Source organism: Syngnathus floridae, chromosome 7, assembly GCF_059516105.1.
Source record: "Syngnathus floridae isolate MCC-2025c chromosome 7, RoL_Sflo_1.0, whole genome shotgun sequence".
In the NCBI taxonomy this organism is placed as follows: domain Eukaryota; kingdom Metazoa; phylum Chordata; class Actinopteri; order Syngnathiformes; family Syngnathidae; genus Syngnathus; species Syngnathus floridae.
In genome coordinates this window covers 7,616,772-7,637,034 of record NC_142419.1, presented here as the reverse complement: position 1 = coordinate 7,637,034, position 20,263 = coordinate 7,616,772, and the positions used below count along the sequence as shown (strand labels likewise).

General features: G+C 40.5%; 1 protein-coding gene and 1 long non-coding RNA gene across 3 annotated transcripts; both read right to left on the bottom strand.

The window, feature by feature from the left end:
- Window position 1: 1 nt before the first annotated feature.
- Window positions 2-19,766, bottom strand: LOC148394987 (lissencephaly-1 homolog A-like). 2 transcript variants are annotated; one of them, XM_088380607.1, is made up of 11 exons: window positions 19,555-19,766; window positions 14,871-15,161; window positions 9,734-9,818; window positions 7,945-8,019; window positions 7,507-7,713; window positions 5,810-5,978; window positions 4,824-4,926; window positions 4,487-4,715; window positions 3,899-4,000; window positions 3,659-3,815; window positions 2-2,753 (listed from the first exon to the last, which is right to left on the bottom strand). In XM_088380607.1, the coding sequence occupies exons 2-11, from the start codon at window positions 14,900-14,902 to the stop codon at window positions 2,680-2,682; spliced, it is 1,233 nt and encodes a 410-aa protein (XP_088236733.1). In that variant the 5' UTR covers window positions 14,903-15,161; window positions 19,555-19,766; the 3' UTR covers window positions 2-2,679. The 2 variants fall into 2 exon arrangements, with proteins under 2 accessions (XP_088236733.1, XP_088236735.1); XM_088380609.1 differs by lacking the exon at window positions 19,555-19,766 and adding an exon at window positions 19,219-19,370.
- On the bottom strand, window positions 12,316-14,858 carry LOC148394988 (uncharacterized). The gene is made up of 2 exons (XR_015859397.1): window positions 14,168-14,858; window positions 12,316-12,645 (listed from the first exon to the last, which is right to left on the bottom strand). It is a non-coding gene; the product is annotated as an uncharacterized LOC148394988 (long non-coding RNA).
- Window positions 19,767-20,263: the final 497 nt, after the last annotated feature.

Below are 20,263 nucleotides of genomic sequence, written 5' to 3'. Positions count from 1 at the left end.
ATTTGCTCAAATATGCAGATTTGTTTTTATTATATTGCAAACAATAATTGACATCCAGGTATATTGTTAACAGTTTGTAGCGTGAAGAGTGAGACCATAGTGGTGAAAACATCATGAACTCTCAAGTAAGAGCTTGTTGTGCAGTCTGAAGCCCTCAATGAGGTTCACACGCATGTTAGAGAGGACTGGTTGACTTGAGGCAGAAATGACACACAGACAGCAAAAACTCAAGTCAGGCCACTCAAGCCAGACCAGAGAGCAAAATAATTGCTTGGGAAAGGAGAAACACTTGCATACAACACAGTAGCTGTGATCCATAAATTAGAAAAAGAGCCCCCCAAATGTCATCAATCTTCTATTTTACATCTTTAATTTAAAATCACTGGAGGAATAGTCTAAGGCCTGACATGTCATAGTGTGGCCCTGAGGGTGAGAGCATATTTTCTAAAATTGGTGGCAATAATGGACTAAATGGACTAAAGGCTGGTTTCTTGGCTAAACCAGAATGAAGACATTTTTTGGTATCAGCTTGAACACAATACTTTGCCATTATCATTCCAAATTTTCTACTACAAAGTCAGGCGGAAGATACCTAAGGGATAGCTGTAACATTCCCTAAAAGAGGTTTCTCCTTTGGATCAACCTGGTCTGACGAAATGTTTGAAAGTGTAGAAACCCCCTTGGGGAAAAAAGGTAGGAGGGGGGGGGGGAAGAGCCACACTCACAATAAATCAGTCCATTCTACAAGAGGGATTGAGTGGTCTAGACATACTGAGCATCCTTTTCTCAACACCTGTCATGCCGCTGTCACTGTTAAGCCACTATGTACCTTAATGTGTTAAGACCACTTCAGCCCCTGATGTAGATTACCGTGCAGCAGCGCTATACCGTATATCAACAGGTCACATTTTACACCATGAGGAGCTTCAGCAGCAGAGCACCACATCCAGTACACACGTGAAAAGAAAAAAATGTAGCAAAGAAGCTAATGAGTTTATTGAAGCAATGGAGAACTGCAATTGGAAAATTATAGGTTTATGCACTTATCAACAGTGAATTCGTCTTTGAACAATAGAGTTGAAGATTTAGCGTAAACGGGGATGCGCAAGACTAATGAACCAACACTGTTCGGTTGATGTTTCATTTCATGTCCTACAAGTGGGAAAGGAATGATTGGTGGATTTTTTTTTTAATCCCAATCTATCAGACATTCTTCCCAGTTAAAATTAACCTTGAGAAGAATGCCACTCAGAAACACGTCAAGTGGTTTGTGGGGCTGCTCAATAAAGATGCTCATATTACAGAGAACATATGAAGCTTGAACGTGACTTAGCATGTTCGCTGCTAACACTTTCTCCACAGTCCAAAACTACCCCCACTTCTATTCAGCTCATCTTTCACCACAACATTACAAAACTGCCAAATGGCTTAACTAGCTAAATTTACAGTTCATATTTTCACAGAAAACCGATTCAACTTATTTTTATTGAGCAGAACATGCTTTTCACCCCTCAGAAATTAAGATATCATTGCATATCCCAAATATCAAACTTGGGAGAGCACATCGACTTGTCATGTTTTTTCCTTTCCTCTTTTTGCAAGAGAAGGTTCATGTTTGTAGTCTTTAGACGCGCCAAGCGACAACTAAGTATCGTTAGTCTATACATCCTTCCTATATTACACAAATACCCTACGGTGGTAGGGCAAAATGGCTGGGAGTTGAGGGGCAAAGGGAAGGTCAGAGAAAACGCAAAGGAGGCAATATCATTATTATCAAGTGCTGAAGATTAGAAATTGGCGTAATCCCTGATCTCCACTCAGGCACGCACACCGACAGCCTCCACTAAACTTTAACGAATAGCTCAGTGCTGTACTTAATGGGATGTTTCAACTAAAGCCTAATATTTGTTCATATGACAAGAGTCAAAGCTCCCCACCCCGAGGTCCAAGGACAACAGTTTGCAAGATTGGTATATACAACCATTAAAATATGAGCAAGCTCCACATGAAGAGAAATGGTATGCACATTTGAGAAGTGATGGTATAAAGCTACAGATTATTTAATAACAAAGGCCGACAGACAGTATCACCATCTACGCTTTTTCTGCCTGATCGCTCAAAGGTTTTACCAAGCTAGGTGCCATCAGACTAGGACAGGAAAGGAGAGCGAGAAAGAGGGAGACAAAAGTTCTTAAAAAAAAAAAAAAAAATAGCCAAAAGTAATCTTACACATAAAGACACTGTCATTTCTTAAATTATTTTTTAGTGCCCTACATCAAAAACATCTGCCTTCGGTTGGTCAGTAAGGCTGCGTGACAGACGGCCAGCCCTGTGTTAAACCTATGGTACTTCTAGACGTTATGCAAATTTACAGTATACAAGTTTTGATTACCATGCAAGAATACTTTTTTTGTGTAACATTTAATAGCTTGATCTACATCCAGGAATAATTTACATAGAGGGGCAGAGATTATTAGACCAGAGAGCGCAATGAGTAAGTAACCATGGTGGCAGGTGCAGCCGAAGGAGATGAAGATGTGCGGGTGAAGTTTAGCTTAGGTGAGAGGGGGGTTGGGGGTGGGGAGAATGACAGGGTGAGGGAGGGGGGGTTTGGGGGGGGCAGGATCCAGAAGACCATCTGGGTAGTCGGGGTGCTGGTCCAATCTTTGGAGGTCCTATTCAGCGGCACTCCCACACTTTTACCGTCTGATCTACACTCCCAGTGACCACGTAAGGAGCAGTCTTGTGGAAATCTGAAATGAACAAAGATCAGAACAAAACCTAAGTGCATTCATTACATGTCATTAACGTGAAACAATCATATGTAATTAATGCTAAAGTTATGGTCAATTAATAACGCACAGTGCAACACATGAGAAACGGTTTTTGTTCGTTCCTTAAACAGTTGTCAAGCACCAGACGTTCACTTGAAAGGGAGTCCTTTACTGGTACAAACACTTGCCTAAGGGTGGAGCCAGACATGTTTAGGGCAACTGTTCAGCCCGCTGAGAATTATTACTTCTGTGTAATTATACAATATGTGTATCTGTCTCACATGCGCCGTTTCTGTTCACGTGTCCTTTCCTTTTGGTTCGGCTGTGCAGTTGAAGGTGAAAGTAATTGCTGCCTATACAAGTTTGCACAGTCATCATACTTGTACATACACCCAGTCCATTTGTTTGGCTAAGTACTATCGAGGTGAGAAAGTGTACTTGAGTACCGACCCTTATTTGGGACACAGCTCCATTTAGAGTGGAACGCACTAAGATACTGTACCACTATTGATTATAGAAATCAAAAACAAGTTTTGTTGCAAGCACAAATGACAATAACAAAGAAGCTTTTGCAAAATGTTCAACAGCTCACAGCGCTTGCTGTTTGTAGAAGAGTTTTAAAAGAAAAATGGCAACCAGCTTGCCCAAATAATTGGCTGAGATAGTCCTCAAGGGAATTACTGAGCTATATCAATAAGCAGAAGTGAAAAAGGGAGGTGAATGGCTCACTGGTGGCACCCCTCAGGACACTCAAGACCAGCAAAGGAGATAATGGTCTTGTTTACAAGGAATCGCCGTGGAAGCAGGAGGGTATATAAGCTAGTGGCAGGGACAGCAGCTGAAGAGATAATAGCAGGGGATAAGAGGACAGGAGGTCTGCTTACCCAAAGAGGTAACAAAGTGATCATGGGCACTCAGGGTTTTCATGCAGCGCTTGTTCTTGTAGTCCCAGATCCTTAAAGTCTTGTCATCTGCACAGGTCACAATAAACTTGCCTCCCGGGTGGAAAAGGAGGCCACGCACCCAGTTGTCATGGCCGACCTGTGGTACAGAATTTATAAATGAAGCAAATTGATTTCCGCACTGAAAAGAAAAGACATTCACACACTTGAAATAGACCTTACCAGTGTCATAAGGCACATGCCTATGCTAACATCCCACATCTTGACAGTTTTGTCTCTGGAGCCAGACAGCAGGAAAGGGCCTGATTTACCACTCTTCTTGCTCTGGTTGGACAAAACATTATAAAAAATAATAAAAATTAAATAAATCAATGTAGCAAAATTACTGCAGGACAGGTTTTGGTCAAATAGACGCACGAAAGGAAAACTTATATGTTGACTAATATGTTGACTAAGTAAAAGATTATGAGTTATTTTTCAACAAGTATTTTTGTTTTTCTTTGTTATTTTAAAGTAAACAATTTAATGACCATTCAATAACCGTAGAAAATGTCAATTCCAAGGGGAGACAAATTGAGGACCCTCCAGTTGGACGAGATTCAAAACGTACAGGCTTGTCTGAGCAAAGACTACAATGACTTAAAATTAGCAAATACTTGACGTCATCTTACCAGGTGAACTTGCTTTTAAATCAAGAAACAAGGATAAGGCTGTCAAGCGAAATGTTGTGCAAATATCAACTCCACAGTTGGTTAGTCTTTTTCCATACGCTAATCCGGACTGCTGGTTAAAATCCAAGTCGTCCCTCACCTCAGAACCAGTGGCATCAAGTATGGTGGGATAAGCGCTCTCTGGCGCCCACGAAATGCACTCCACCACATGCTCATGCTCCCGCAGTTCAGCTTTGCACTCTTTGTTGGCTACAACCCAAACGCGCACCGTCTGATCATTGGAGCAGCTGGCAACCAAAGTGCCATCCTGGTTGGGTCGCACCATGCGCACCCACTCCCTGTGGCCAGTGAAGGTCTTCACACAGTAACTTGTGTGGAAACAAATTTAGAGATGAATTACCACCCAATAAATATGACACCTAGGCAAATAAATACTTCAAGACTTTTAAAAATAATTCTGAATCAAAAGATCTTACCCAGTTGCCACCTCCCACATCTTCATAGTTTTGTCCCTTGAGGCAGAAATTATGTGATCTCCATTGGGCATAATGGCTACTGATGACACATTGTGGTCATGTCCTAAAAGAACAGAGTTGGAAACTTTAGAGATTACAAGGGGGAGGAAAATCAGGGTCAGATTTTGGTGATGCAAGTGTAAAACCACCAAAAGGACAAAATGATTTGCTTTTTTGGGCACAATGTGCTGACTATAATATTCAAGCAGTGAGCTGGGCTTTCACACAGTTTCACAGTGGATACAAAATTGGGTTGATTACCAAGTTGTTAGACCTGATTTGACCCGCTCAACAGACATAAATAATAGCCATAAATGTGTGTATCAGGCATACGTCACACTAGTATCGTGTGATGCAGGACATAGCGTAGGAGGATCATTAAACAATTGACTCATTCAACACTTATCTACATGAACAGCTTGGCGTCACATTTTGTTAAGTTAATGAAAAAGCATGAGGGTTTTAAGAAGGGTGAACTGAAAGTGAATAAAAAGGTGGCCTAAGGAGTAATAGAGGGGAAAATGTGAAGCCTCAATTTAATCAAAAGTTCTCTCTGCAGACTGATTTTGTACAGTGAGCTTGAGGAAGATTTTAAGTAGCTCTCATCCACCTCCCTGACAAAGTATAGCCAATTAAGACCAGTCTAAATAAAACAATATTTTAACAGACACGTTACATAATGAGGATCTCCTCCAGTTTAGTATACTGTATGCATAATGTACCATAGAAACTGCTCAATGTAATTTCATTACATTTTTAGGGTCAGCTCGAATTTGTTGCTGTCAGGAAATCTAAACTATGTTCCAAATGTTCCTTTTCTCTTTTTCATTCATTCTAAGTGTTATTTATTTATTTATTTATTTATTTATTTATTTATTTATTTATTTATTTATTTATTTATTTATTTATTTATTTATTACATAAAATGTTGCCGTTAGAAAACCTACCATGCATAGTCCTGATGCACTCAAAACCTTGGAAATCCCACAGCTTGATAGTCATGTCGGCAGAGCAAGATGCAAGTAGTTTTCCAGTCTGATCAAAAGAGATGTCCTGCACGGAATCTGTGTGGCCCTTAAGTGTGCGTTCAAAGTCTCCGGTCTCATAGTCCCACACCTAAAGAGCACACAAGCAAATTGGATCACAGAATACAAGCTTCTGTTCATTATGTCTCTTCATGTGCAGTCCTCAGAAACGTTCCATGAATATTCCACACTTTCGCAACGCTAAACACAACAGATGACAAAAGAGAACAGCCTTGACAGATCTCATAAAATGCTCCAACAAGTTAGACTAAGACTGTGGATTTCTAATAGTCTCTTTCCATGGTCAAGACCTTTTGTAAGTACTCCTGAAGGTTTTAATGACTGCACAAATATGGAGCACAGACAGAATCAGTAATTATGGGAGGAAGCAGATTTAAACCCAAGAAAGCTGCTCATGTTTGGTTTTCAAGCAGACGGTCACAGAGAAACAAACACTCCTCGCCTCACTGCTTTGGTTGGGGGATTTTGTCCAGACGGTAATGGGAGACCCCACCGTCCCTTTCTAGAGGGGCTAAATGTGCCAGATGGTTGTGAGGTACAAAATGCACAGGGGGAGAGATCAGCCGAGTTAATGTGTTCGGAGATTCGCTTGATCAGCACATTACGCATTTCATCAGCATCTTGAGCAAATAAGCCTTTACAGCAACCTGTAACTCTATGCTATACGGACACATTTAGCATTATCACTGACTCTTTTTTTATTTATCTATTTTATTTTATACTCATGATGAGTTGGGTGGCACCTTGCATAGTAGCCTCCTCCTTTAATTAACTTTGGACAAAAACATTACAAAAAGCAGTTGCACATAATGTCTATTCAGTTTTACTTTTCAGACTAAAAAGCTATTTTGGCTTGTTTGACTTGTCAAAACAATCTGAAGCATGCAAGGTCTATTCAATTAAAAATTCAACAGGGCTGGTGAGAGGTAGAAAAAGTAGGGCACCAAATAAGTGCAGGCCAGGAGAAAGACAGAGAGAAAGAAGAAAGCAGCTAAAGAGCAACAGCAGGAGGGTGGAGCAAAATGTAAGATTTGGGCTCAGAGCCTTGCTCCGCCGATGGTGGTTGGGCTTGGTGGCACAGATGCTGCTTATGAGGAATAGAAATGTGGCATTGTGCCAAGGGGAGTGGTTGCACTGGGAGCAAACCGTGGTGGCTAGTGGAAAGGGAAAGATGAACATGTGCTTGATGAATAATTTATAAAGAACAAACAGCTTAATAGACTATTGGAATTGAGAGTTTGTACTTTGATTCTGGGCACACAAAGATAATGCTGGTGCAATCTCAGGTGCGCCCATAACAACGCCTTCGAGAAGCAAACTGATTTGAGGACTACAACATCATGGAAGAGGAATTGAAAGAAACATCATCATCGGTTTAAAGTCCATTTTCCAGGCGCCGCTGGGTTGGAAAGAAACAACATTCGCAAACTATCTAAATGGTAGTTTCAAGCAAACATTTACCATCAATACTTAAAAACAATCAACCATATCTTAATAATAAAATATATTTGAGTGAGCCTATTTTTAGGTTTTAATATTGTGACTAATTGAAAATACACAATACAGGGGGGGAAAATGTGCCTTTCAGCCACACAAACCTTTATTGTTGCATCCTCTGAAGCAGACACCATCACACTGAAGACTGGGTGGAAGATGACTCTGGTAACAGGACTGCGGTGGCCACTCAGCGCATACTTTTCTGGAGGACGTGGAACCCACTCTTTAGGGTCTCGCTTTTGACTAACTGGTCCACCCAGGGTGATTTCCTCCTTTGCTTCGTTCAGTTTAGATTCAAGTTCCATAACCTGCCCAGACCAAGTAAGTATGTTAGCAGATGGAGGTTTATTGAACCAAACTAAAGGTAGGGGAGTTTCAATATTCTTAAAAACCTTTAGCAATGTCAGTAAGTTAGTATTCTAAAGAGATTATTATAAATACACAGTAAAAGTAAAGTGGCTCCATGGGTGATGTCACAAACAATTCACAAGACTGCATTCCCCACAAGCCTCCTGCGAAAGTGGCAAAAAAAAACAAACCTTCTTTTGTAATCTGATGACTGAAGTCCATTTTTTTTCCAAAAGGCCAGCATACTTCTTGTCCAATTCTTCATTCTGCGAAGAGCAAGGGTGGGGGTTGGATGCAAAAAGGCAACAAGTTGAAGAATCAGCAGAATCAAAAAAGGCCAGTGAGAATGGACCAGCTAGGGTGGCAAGCCGAGAAGATGTCTTGTATGAAAGAAAACAATTACTTACGCTTGGTTCCGACGCAAGCATGCTACTGTACAACATCCACACTACAAATACACACACACACGCACACGCACACACGTCTTGACCCTTCCCACAATAGCTACCCAACTGCTAAACTGAGGAAGGTGTGCAGGATATGTTGGCAACTCCTTTCAGAGTTGCTTAGAAAAACAAAAGAATGCATGTACAGTCTTTAACTGCAAAATGATAATTTCTTCAAAATCTGCTATTAATAAATTAATCATTTTGGTCGGCAACTTAATGGTATGCATTTTATTGATTTGAATTCTTGAATATAATGAAAATAAACATTTAAAATCTTAGAATTTAGTTGTTTGCCTTCTTTTGCATTAGCGTTCCTCGCTATTTCCCTCGTTTGAGTCTCCTTTATTATGTCTCTCTCGTCACTGCAAACATCAGCATTGAATATCGGTGGTGGTTGCATCCCTCCGCTACTTTAGAATTTCTGCTTTTGTGTAATGGCAAGGCTGAGGAGCTAGTTGTGAATTTCAACAATCGCCACCCTCACACCGTTGCGGGGCCGCCAATGAGGCTTTCACAGTTACCAGGAGCCTCAAGGCACCGTGCCATGTTAGAGGAATATACAAGACTTTTGAAGGAAACGACATTTATGCATTAGTGTTTTTTTGATTTTTTTTTTTTTTTTTTTAAACAAGCCTGCTATCATCTAACCGGCCATCTGCCTGGATGCTAACAACCTACACGAGAGTGACAAAATGTGCCAGACTACACTGCAGGCTGCCAATTTATTACCAGTGGGTATTATGGAGCCAAATATCTAAGTGTATGTGTATATCTATATTTTCTCTCATGTAACTACAGAGTAATTGGTTCTGGTCACATTTAAATTATTTTTGCAATTAAAACCTGCTAAACCACAGAGACAGTCACAAGAGCCATGGCAAAAACATTCTATTCAGTGAAACACAACTAGCTATATTTAACAGGCAGGTAAATTTCAACTGATAAATGCAATATATTCAAGGAAGATTTGTCCCGATATCATATTGGCTTCCAAAGGTTTGTTTTGGCTATAGCTATAAAACCCCAAGAGTACGTGGTTACCCCCCCCCCCGTGCCTCATCCTCATCCATTATTAAACCTTCTCCCACTCAGAAAACGTCTGCCAGAGGAATGAATAAAGGCACAAAAGAAAGAGGTGAGGTGAAATGTGAAGGTAAGGTGAAACGAGAAGATGCTATAAGAAGTTAGGGGGGGAAGGGTGAAAACGATGTGATAAGATGACCTTTTTTTTGCAGATTACATTAAACCAATGTCTTTAAGTATTTAGACCAGGGATGGGCGACTGGCAGCCCATGCTTGGGGTGGATCTTAATTAATTTTTGCGGGGGAAAAAAATTATATATATATAAACCCCCCTCCCAGTAAAAACTAAACTTTTTAAAGAAAAAGCAAAATAACCACCGAAAAGGTTGTCAAAAGGGCATTTTTAAATTGGATCAATGATCGGCGAGCTAAAGACATTACAGCTGATCACAAACTGGCCATAAAACAATCAGCTGATGCGATCCTGATCAGTGTAAATTCTACTTACCATGTCTAATTCTGCCTCCTTCTTGAACGTGGAATATGCTCCTTCATATCCATTGGAACGCAGATAGTCAGCTATGGCTCGATTTCTGGAACATACAAAGAGGATCCATAATTAAACCAATGATCACCATAACCAAGATAAGGCCTTAAGTCTAATGAGTGTAGCAAAATTGGTATGTATAATGTATACACCTAAAAGTATTTCAAAATAGGTATGTATATGTATACACCTAAATGTATTGTCTCAACTATGTATTAGAATAACATTTAATGTATACAAATCAGCCTTATGTGTCGTACAATTCGGACACCATATGTATGACTGACAACCTAGCCAGCACAATGGATATCACATCTGTCTGCTGTCTATAATGACCTCCTGTTCTGTGGCTGTGGGCAAATAACACACCACAGAATGAATCACTGCAATATGGAGGGTGAATTGGGGGGGGGGGGGGGGGGGGGGGGGTAATTGAGATCCCAGTGTTCGTCACACCACTATCCAAAACACACAGAATAAAGCCAGAAAACATATTTGAGGTAATCAGGCTTTTGGTTATGACGATTCCATCCAGTTCATCACAAAACAAGACGTTTAATAAGAAAGCTGAAAGAAGGAGTTAAAAGAGTTGAAATGTGTCAACTAAATTCTGGTCAGGGTCAAGCTGGGAAGTGATATTTAACCTAGCAAGGAGTGTATAAACTTCAGTATTAAACTCAGCTTTACAGATACCATGTGGGCTCTCTACTGATTAGCTACTTTCTGAGACGGCATTTGAGATGTGATCATGATTTATTCAAGAGGACAAGGCACTGCGACTACTGAAGTGGGAGCCAATAGTTGAGTCGACCTTGAGCTATTTTTTTATTTTTTATTTTTTTTTATTTTTGATCGAGTTGTTTCAGGGCATGTTTAAAAAGAATGTAGCTTGTGACCAAGTTCGTCTCGATTCTGCATAATGAAATTGAGTAGAGTGAGTGACTCACTCCATAATACCACTTGCACTCAGAAGTGAACTACCCTCAGCAAGATATTTTCAAGCCCATATGAGTCACTAATGCCTGGTCATTATTATGGGTTATTATGAATAAAAAAAAAAAATCTTCAATGAAATCTATACACAATTTGATTAGGAAAATATATTTTTAGCTTTCACTGTCCAAATATTTCTATAGTACCAGTGAAAATGATCATGGCAAAAAAATCTAATCTGCACCTCCTCCACACATTCATTCTGTAATTATTATATTTATACACCACAAGCCGTACATCTAAAGCCAAGAAAAGCCAGACAAGCTGTATGGGAGAAAATACTTGATGGTGCCAGTATGAAGGGGGAGGGAATTGCAATCTGTCAGCGCAGTCTGTGCTGCATGCACCTCACCTTCTGCCCACCTGAATGCCCATGACAACAAGAGGAGGGCTCTCATTAGAGTTCAAGGTTAGCACTAGGTTATCTACACTCCTGACAGGCTGCCCACTTCAAACACTAAAAGAGGGCCGGCTTGTGAGCGTATACATCTGAGAAACAGCAGTGCGAGGTGAGGGAAGCTAAAACGCAGAGTTATTTGATGTGGTGGGGTGTGACACGAGAGGGTGTGTCCAAACTGTTGCTGTCTGTCTCAACGTCAACTGAAAGGATCAATGGAATGCTGCAAGAAGACTTGAAAAACTACAATGACTTAATTGTAAGTACTTGAATTTCAAATCATGCAAAATTGAAAGTTGCTCAAGTCTGTCCATAAAAACAACGGGTTTAGCACATTTTCCATCTATAGTGAGGTGATGGTGGTTTTGAATAGTGGACACGCAGATCTTTTTTTTTTTTCTAACCACACAGACATGCTCAAAACCCCAAGTAAATAACTATTTAAGCAATGTAAAAAAAGAATGAGAGCAAACTGGCTGGTTTCTATGGTAATTAGCAGATAGCAAGATGATGTCATCCAGGAGAGATGACTCAGCCATCCTTCCAGCCTGCAGATGACTTCATTTCCTCCTAATTTTCTACTACAAAAATCAATGAAGAGGGCATTCAAAAAATTAAATAAATATCAGTTAACATGACGTCATGCTGGTCTCTGACAATATCAGTATCACTTTCACAGGCTATACTGGTTGTCACATTACCTGCCAGCTCACATCTCATTAAAGACAAGGCCGTTGCTCTCTGTCAATATATTTGTAAATAAGTTTCAATATTTACAAAGTCAATTCTATTACTGGTACAATGTCCTTTTGTCTCCTCCGCCAGTGTTTTTGACAGCAAACTGCTGCACTGATGGAATGCAGTCAAGAGGTAGTGTAGAGTGTGAGATCTGGGAGTGTTTTGTGCTCAACTAGTTCCAATCCCCATCTTCACTGTATTCATGCAAGTGTGGCTAGGAGCCTGGATAACAAGCAATTACAAGCTCCTTACTTTTGTCCGTTACAAATATGGTTGGCATATAAACAGGTCATTTGATGACAGTTAAAAGCGCATTTCACTGAAAAAAAAATACATTCAGGTCCTTGGTTTGCAATGGTCCTCACATATACTGCATTAGAAAATGCATGCAGGGTAAGAATTCTTTGCACAAGGATTGCTCAGTTCCCAGTATTTACTGTTTTATTTCAATTGCCTCCGAGTGTTTTTCATACAAATATTTACAAGTATGGATTCCTTAACGCTTTAGCACAGGTTAATGGTCGACTATTACTTGCGTATTCAATCAAGCGATCACAGCCAGAGGATGACATACACAAATGTACGCAGTGTGGAAGATGGCCATGGGCATATTCTTTGTTCAGTGAGGAGAAATTTAAAAAAAAAAATAAAGCACACGGGTGCCCGCCAGGTCTTTAAGGGGAGTAGCATGTTTGTGTTCTTCAGCTATTTTTAAAACATGCTTGGGGCAGTGAGTCCCCTGACCCTGTAAAGACACACAAATGTGCTTTTCATTGGTTATGCATTAAAAAAAAAAAAAGATTGTTGTCAAGAGAGTACAGAATCACACAGCTGACTGTTGATGCCAAAATAGCAACTTATTAGAAAAATAATATTTAAAATATAAATATTTATCCTCAGCCAATGAACCTAAAGTACCCAAAACTCAACACATTACAATTACAGAGGTGCTCTGTTTATAACTGAGCTCAGTTCCTATGGCGACAAAGTAACCTGAATTTGTACGCAAGTCGGATCGTGCTGGAGTCTGTCACTGTTGATAATTTAAAGAAAAAAGTCATTATTACAGTAAATGTGTTATAAAAATGAAAAAAACTGTCAGAATATAAAATAATCAAATGGAAAACCCTAAAATTTGATGGCAAGTAAGCTATTCTTGTCCTGCAAGATGATCAGATGGTTTAATAGACCGGACACAGTTGCCAATCCTAAGTGACCATTTTTAACAAACCAGAGTTACGCAAGTGTCTTGTTTTAGCCAGCAAATTTGCTACTGTGGTTCTGACATCACTTTGTTTAAGAACAAAATCTATGGGTTGGAGGTTTGTCTAAGTCACTGAGACAAACAGCAATTCATCACCAGAATAGGAATGCATCTGATGCTTGAAGACACCCGTTTCCTGTGGGCTATTGGCCCACAGACTGGGAAAAGAGGGGTTTTGGCTGGGGGGGGGGTCTTGGAATCTTCCTCTAACTAGTACAGAGCTAATGAAAGCTTAGCATTCCAGACGAGCTCCCCATACCAACAGGCCCCGCCCACAGCACTAATCTAAAAACATAGAAACATTGTTGGGAATGTTAGCTGCCTTGTTATGTATTACACAAGTTAAGTGGATGCATTCGGCAATCGTACTGGAAGACAGATACCCAAATTAATGCTTTTAAATCATCTTAAAGAGCAGAGAAAAGACAGAATGTTATGATCGTCATGATGCACTAACTAACGTGATCTGAAAGCAGAGCCGATCACGTAACTTTTATCAGAGCGGAATCAGATGAAAAAGATTGCATTTTTAAAAGTGTCTGTTTTTCCAAGGGGACAAAAAGAGTTGTATAAAATAATTAGGATATATTGCAATGTGATACTCAAACATCAGCTGAATGATAACAATTATCAATATTATTAATAAAAATGTTCACGACTCAACCCACCTCCAACCAAATGACCCATCACATTATCATGTCTCCCAGGCACCATTATGATAAAGATGGACTATACATGAAGGATACGTCTCAGCAAGTAGACAAATTTGATTGGACCGTTCGTTTTGAACCGAGTCCCAGCCGTGGTGAATAATGCGCTCTCAAGACCCACTTTCTTAGTGGGTGTGGCTTGCCAGGCGAGAGCTGAGCCAAAGGAGCAGAGAAATGTTTTTCCTGGTTTTTGCTCAGAACTGCATTTTCAGGAAAAGGCAACAGGCAAAGACAGTTTCCTAAGCGCATCAAATGTAAATTGATTACAATAAAAGTACTGCTCAAATGTTTACCTCCTTCTCTTCTGATTGGTTAGTAATGTCTTTGCAGGGAGCCCGAGGCTAGGCTTGTACAGGAAGTGAAGCAGTGCACTACAGCAAAATGGAAGACACTCAGTTCCCTCCCACTGCTTTTTAGCAAAACCCAATTCAGTATCTCAATTGTAACACAAATTTATACTGATATAAACTGTATTGTCTTTTTGTTCATAGTGTCAGACTGCAAAACATCAATATCATTGAACCTCAATACCACACAGCCCCGGAAGCAGCCGTGCACTAAACTGCGCCAAATTTGCTTAAATAAGGAACAATCGCGCAACTACTGCACGGAGGCACCAGAACCACTGAGTGATTTAAGCAGCATACCGGCGTATAAAGTGAAATACGAGTACCCCTCACCAAAAAGGACTTAATTGGAAAGAATAATGGCAACATTGTCATTTACATACTTTCTGCTTTGGCAATGGTAGCCTTTGGTCAATTTAAAGAAACTTTATTACAACCTTTTTTTTTTTTTCAAGTTGCATTCTGGGCTGATAATCATGCTGCTCTACTTGTGCATACCAGTTTCAGCCCTCATCCTGATCATGCAAATCCAAACAAAACGCTAACCAAGGTTGACACCATTACAACCTGAACTTCAGTAAGTGGAAAGGGACAATATTTAGACTCTGCACTATTGGAGTCATAAAACAGAGGTGTATTGGCCACTTACAGTTCATCTCGTTGCCGTTGGGAAAGCACCATGGTGACAGGATGGTGTGGGCGGGGCAAGGAGAGACCGCTTGCTAGTAGATGGTGTAGCTGCAGCGCTCTCCTCAGTCGGGAGATGAGCTATGCGGATCCGAGCAACGCGAGCGAGGATGAGCAGTGTACTCCTATAGCGTCAGTTAGTGTAGACCCGACACAGCCCGGGGACAGAGCGGGGACCGCAGGAATCGGGCCCCCTGGGGACAAGAGAAGCGGAGAGCCTGCAGACCAGTCAACAGCCGAGTCTACACTGCATCTGAAAGGGAGAAATGGAGGTGCGCGTTAGGTATGCATGACAGATAACATGGAGAGTGGGTGGAGCTGTAAATATTTATAGTAGGTCAAAGAAGTGCTGCATCAATGCCCGTAACAGTTTAAATGCAGAAAAAAATGTATGGAAACTGCTTATTCTACCAGGTCAAAGCAGCACTCAGAAAATATTACTACATCCCATCAATTAGAAAAATGGCATGAAGCCATCCATCCGACAAAACTCAATCACTCTTTCTGTGGATTTTTAGATGCTCGCAAAAGCATCCACAACATCAATACAATTCCAGGTTACAAATTCCTGCGCAAACATCCAAGAGTTGACCCAGATTTAAAGAGCGACAAACTTTCCATCACAGATTGCAGACAGAACAGAAAAAAAACTCAACGTCATGGCCAAAGAGGGCCGAATAACGGCTGCGCACTCGTCGAATTCCCAAACGTCATTGTGTCATTATCACACCTCCTTAAGAACTGCCAAGCGGAGTGATGAATGGGGAAATCACAGGGAGGCGACAGCACAGCTTTGACTGGTTACAAGGTCAACATATTGTCAGTTGAGGGATCTTTCTAAGGTACATTAAATGCAATGGGGTATATATATTTATATATGCACTACCAGACTTATAAAATACCAAACTAAACAGCCAACGGCAGGCCAACTATGAGCCGCACTAAGCCTCTTAGTCTACTGGGACCACGATGACTAAATCTCCCCGACTGACCAAAAGACAAAAGTCTAAACAGAGCTAATTTACTTCTTTTTGAGATCCTTACGCAATTACTTACTCCCTCATTTGCATACACATGCTTTATCAGACTGTTTTCCAGAATGAGGCATCTTGTGCTGCATCACATAGTTGCCTTACGTTAAATGTATTAATTGTGAATACACATTTCAACAAAACGTTCGCAAGAGAGAAAAATACTATAGAATGGATTCAAATTTGGGATGTTTATTACAGAGCACCAGTCTCCATGTATTTGACACTATAAAACCACAAAGGCAGCAGACATAATTTCACTGCTTGGCAGCCTTCTCTATTAAATTGTTAAAGCAACAAACATAGAAATGTGTTTGCTTCCCAACATGCATAACTGACACTTGCACACTGCAGAGGACCTGCTCCACAGAAAGCGACTGACGTAGCTGCCAGTTAACTATTGAGCTGTGATGTCAGCATCTGACACAGGTCCAAATGACAGCTTATCTCTCATAGAGTGTTGATTACAGCGTGCCGGGGTCTCTGGATGTTTCCCAACAAATCCGCTGTGGTTCATAAAGACAAAAATAGCTCAACACTAGCACTGAACAGTTTTAGGAAGTGATTGCAATTTTTCTGACCTGCCTATATAAACATTAGTAGTTTAGCCACTACTAGCTAGCTGTTCAGCCACTGGACTGAAGTATCAATCTTTTCATCATGCACATCATTCATAGAATCATAACTTCAAAATTCCATTTGTAGTCAAAATCTTATTCATTATTCCTGAGGGGTAGAATTTTAGTAGTTTAAATAGTTAGTCTTATTTTCTATTCTACATTTGTTGACATTTATTGTACAGTTGAAATAAAAATGTTTGAGATGAATGACCAAAAAAAATCATTTTCCACTTGGTTTTACAAGTTTACTTTCTATGCTAATAAAATGCTGAATTATCCTGTAGTTCTATGTTTTCAGTAGCGAAACTACTAGCCATTTAAAAGAAATGTAAAATTATTTTCATAGTTTTTGTAATTTGTGGGTTTCTTTTGTTCGCGCAATAATCCACTTTCATTTGTATTTGCAGTCTTGAAAAAAAATACCAACCAATCAGTTTAATTGGCTGAGCTCAAAAATTGGGAATGAAATGATGGTGGAGGGGGAATAATCTGCAATCGATGTGCATCCATAAATCTGCTTGTTCTTCCCGCTATTGATTCGGTTGTCTTTGTGTCGCAGCAGCAGGAACCGTCGTAAAACGGTGTAAAGTGCTCTGGGGGTGTCATTTCATTTCCTGATTAAACCCAAAAGGTTAGCGTTTCTTGGAGAAGCTATTCTAGATTAATAACATTAATAACATTGTTCCACTTTAAGAAGCAGCAGTCGGCTATTCAGTCACAACTGGACTGAGCCACACCCGATGCATTACAGAGCACATATTTGTTACTTGACGTCACCGAGCTTACAACTTCGTCTTGGACAGTTCAAGAGAGTGGGCCATCTTAATGCAAAGGGTTACGTCAACCAAACGAACGCACATGAAGAAAGGATAATAGGAAACTTGTCACATGACTATTTTTGCAAGATGAAAATCATCGAATGGAAAAACATGCACAACTGTACCGACACTACTCATATTTTATTTTCACTGTTAATCTTGCAGACATCTTTGCATGACCTGGTAGAGAACTACAGTTAAAGCCTTTTTCAATACCAAGCATCCCTAACATCTGGAATCTAGACTGCCTTCATTTCCTAACAGTGACAATAAGTCAGACAGCATTAGACAAAGTAACAGTGGCATCAACTGGGGCTGCTAACACAAACTGACATGCCAAGATCCAAAAGATCCAAACACATCAACAGTTCAATACAAGATATAACATCTAACCAGTGACTGTAATATCACAAAGACTGCATACATAAATGCAAGTATGGCTAACAAATTAATTATATAGCTAACATGTCTTGAACTTATAAAAGCAAAGCAGAGCGAAACAACTCAGTTGCAACCAGAATCGCCCACCGCTCGAACCAAGTGACAAAATAGTCAGAGTCGACGATGCACTCTTTTACCCATTTATTGATGTGACCAACAGTCAGACACACAGATACAAAACAAAAACATTCGCTAGGTGCATGAAGCTGAATCTGCACGTGAACTCCACGTGGTTAAGCGCCAACCCAATTGGCTCTAATTTCTGACTTCACTCACTAGGCCGTGCCACTTAGGGGCACACACCAACACACGAATACAACAATGTGCGTATAACTTTCAGCTACATTACATTTTAGAAAACCAGTTTTGTCTGTTGATTTTATTTGTTTATTTTGGCATGTACACAGTCACAAATCATCACAATTTTCATTGCATGCTCTAAAGACAGAATTAGCCAAAATGGGATACAGGGTGAGGCAATCAACCGTTACATTTACTTTGTATTATTTGTATTTCACAATACAGTGTAATATCTCTACCATTTGGGAGTTGGTGCAGATTGATTGCATTTCAATTCATTTCAGTAGGGAAATTAGACTTGGTATGTTTGTAAACTGCATAAGAATCTAGTGTCATAAACGAGGGTCCCACCTTTCACAGAAAACCAAAGCCCAATAGATATCGGTTATTCTCATGAAATTACCATACCATACTAAAACACACATCAGAATCCAATCATGTTATCTTTTGGTCTCGTAAAATTTGAAAAAGGGAAGAAAAACAACGATTCAATCTCGGAATCATGACTAGAAAAACACGTAAGGGGAAACCGAGTTGGGCAAGGCGAAGGAATACGCAATTCCGAGAAGACCATCATCGACTTGCATGCGCTCCACCCTGATTTCCTCCCACACATGACGAAGGAGCTCCAGCTGAGCCCGACGCCCACCGGTGAGACGGCAAACAACCCTGTCGTGTACAAACACCCAAACACCGACTGTATATAGTTCGCAAATCTGCATTTCATGAAATATTATTCACACAACCAGACGCAACCTTCAGGGCGACCATTACTGGACGGACGCCCTTCCTCGATGCTAACATCCGACTTAGCAGTGAAGCTAATGAGCAGGCAGAAGACGAACCGATTTGAATAATAACCAATGGTGCCGACTGTGTCAATTTTATATTTAGCGGCAATGACGTAGTGTCAAACAGCACCAAATCGTATTCTAACCATTCTCGTAATGACAACGCCAAATGCCAACAGTAACCTTCCGGCCCAACCCAGTGACATGTTGTCATGTCGTTAGCACTCATAGAGTTTCTTCAACCACACATCACTAGAAGATATCCCAAATATGAACTATAACAACCAATAAGGTTAATCGGAACCTTACCTTCGTTAGCCTGCTGATGATTGCAGTCAGAAAGTTAGCTACAATCTGCACTCGTTATATGAACGCAGACGGGGGTGCCATTGTACACTTGAGTTCAATTAGCTAAATTTAACTTCGTCACTGAGGCCAAATACTTGAATAAACCCAATGTTGCACATGTGTACATGGAAATAAAGTGCAGTGCTGATATGCTACCTGCTGCTTCAGACCAAGCGGCCTAGCCGCCATTTTGAGGCATAAAAGGAGGTGCAAAAATTACAGCCACATCGTCATTTTCCCCACCTAACGCCTCACTCCTTCGACCATCGGACGTCTTCGTAAACGAGCCCAACTTACCCTATTGTCTCTGTCCACGAATATATCCAAAACACTCTCCGGCAGCAACACAACCCAGCGGGGCGTGAAATGTGCGCTCCAAATTGAGATCTTGTTAGCTGGAGGTAAACTGCGCCCCTCTAGTGTCTCCGGCGCCGCTCGCTTGTTTTTTCGTAGGCTACCGCATTCGCCTTGTCTCGGGGGCGCGCACGGAGCTCGCGTTCACGGAGAGGCGGGAGCGCGCACGTCCTTGACAGGGGAGGGGGGGCACTACAACCTTTGGCACTATTTTAAACGTTTATTTGAAACACTGAAAATCTATTTGCACGCATTGTAAATGTAAACGCAAAATGGTGCTCCTCGATAGTTTTTATTTTAATTATGGTTAATGTTCAACGTTCGTTTTTCTGTTAGCAGTTCATGTTTTGCACCCTACAAAGGATTGTTATTCCCGTATCTAAATTTGTGCCAGTCATTTAATTTCATACAATTTTCTTCAGATGCAGGTCAGTCACACTTTTCTTAATCCCACTGACGTCTGTTTTGTTTAAGGAGTTATTTTTACCGTGTTTCAACAGAATATACTGTATACACTAAGTGAAATATTAGTTAAGAAAAGCAGACTGGCTATAATAAGCAAAAGTAGGATATATTGTTAAAACATTTTTCACACGTTATCAGAAGCGAACTACTGATTAAAAACGTAATCAAGTCGAAGTTCCTTGTTATG

Coding starts and splice junctions, on each gene's coding strand:
- LOC148394987 (XM_088380607.1), bottom strand. CDS start 14,902: ATGGTGCTTTCCCAACGGCAACGAGATGAACT. Junction 4,001..4,486: donor TTGATGCCACTGGTTCTGAG/GTGAGGGACGAC, acceptor TTGTCCAACCAG/AGCAAGAAGAGTGGTAAATC. Junction 2,754..3,658: donor TCACTTTGTTACCTCTTTGG/GTAAGCAGACCT, acceptor TGTTCATTTCAG/ATTTCCACAAGACTGCTCCT.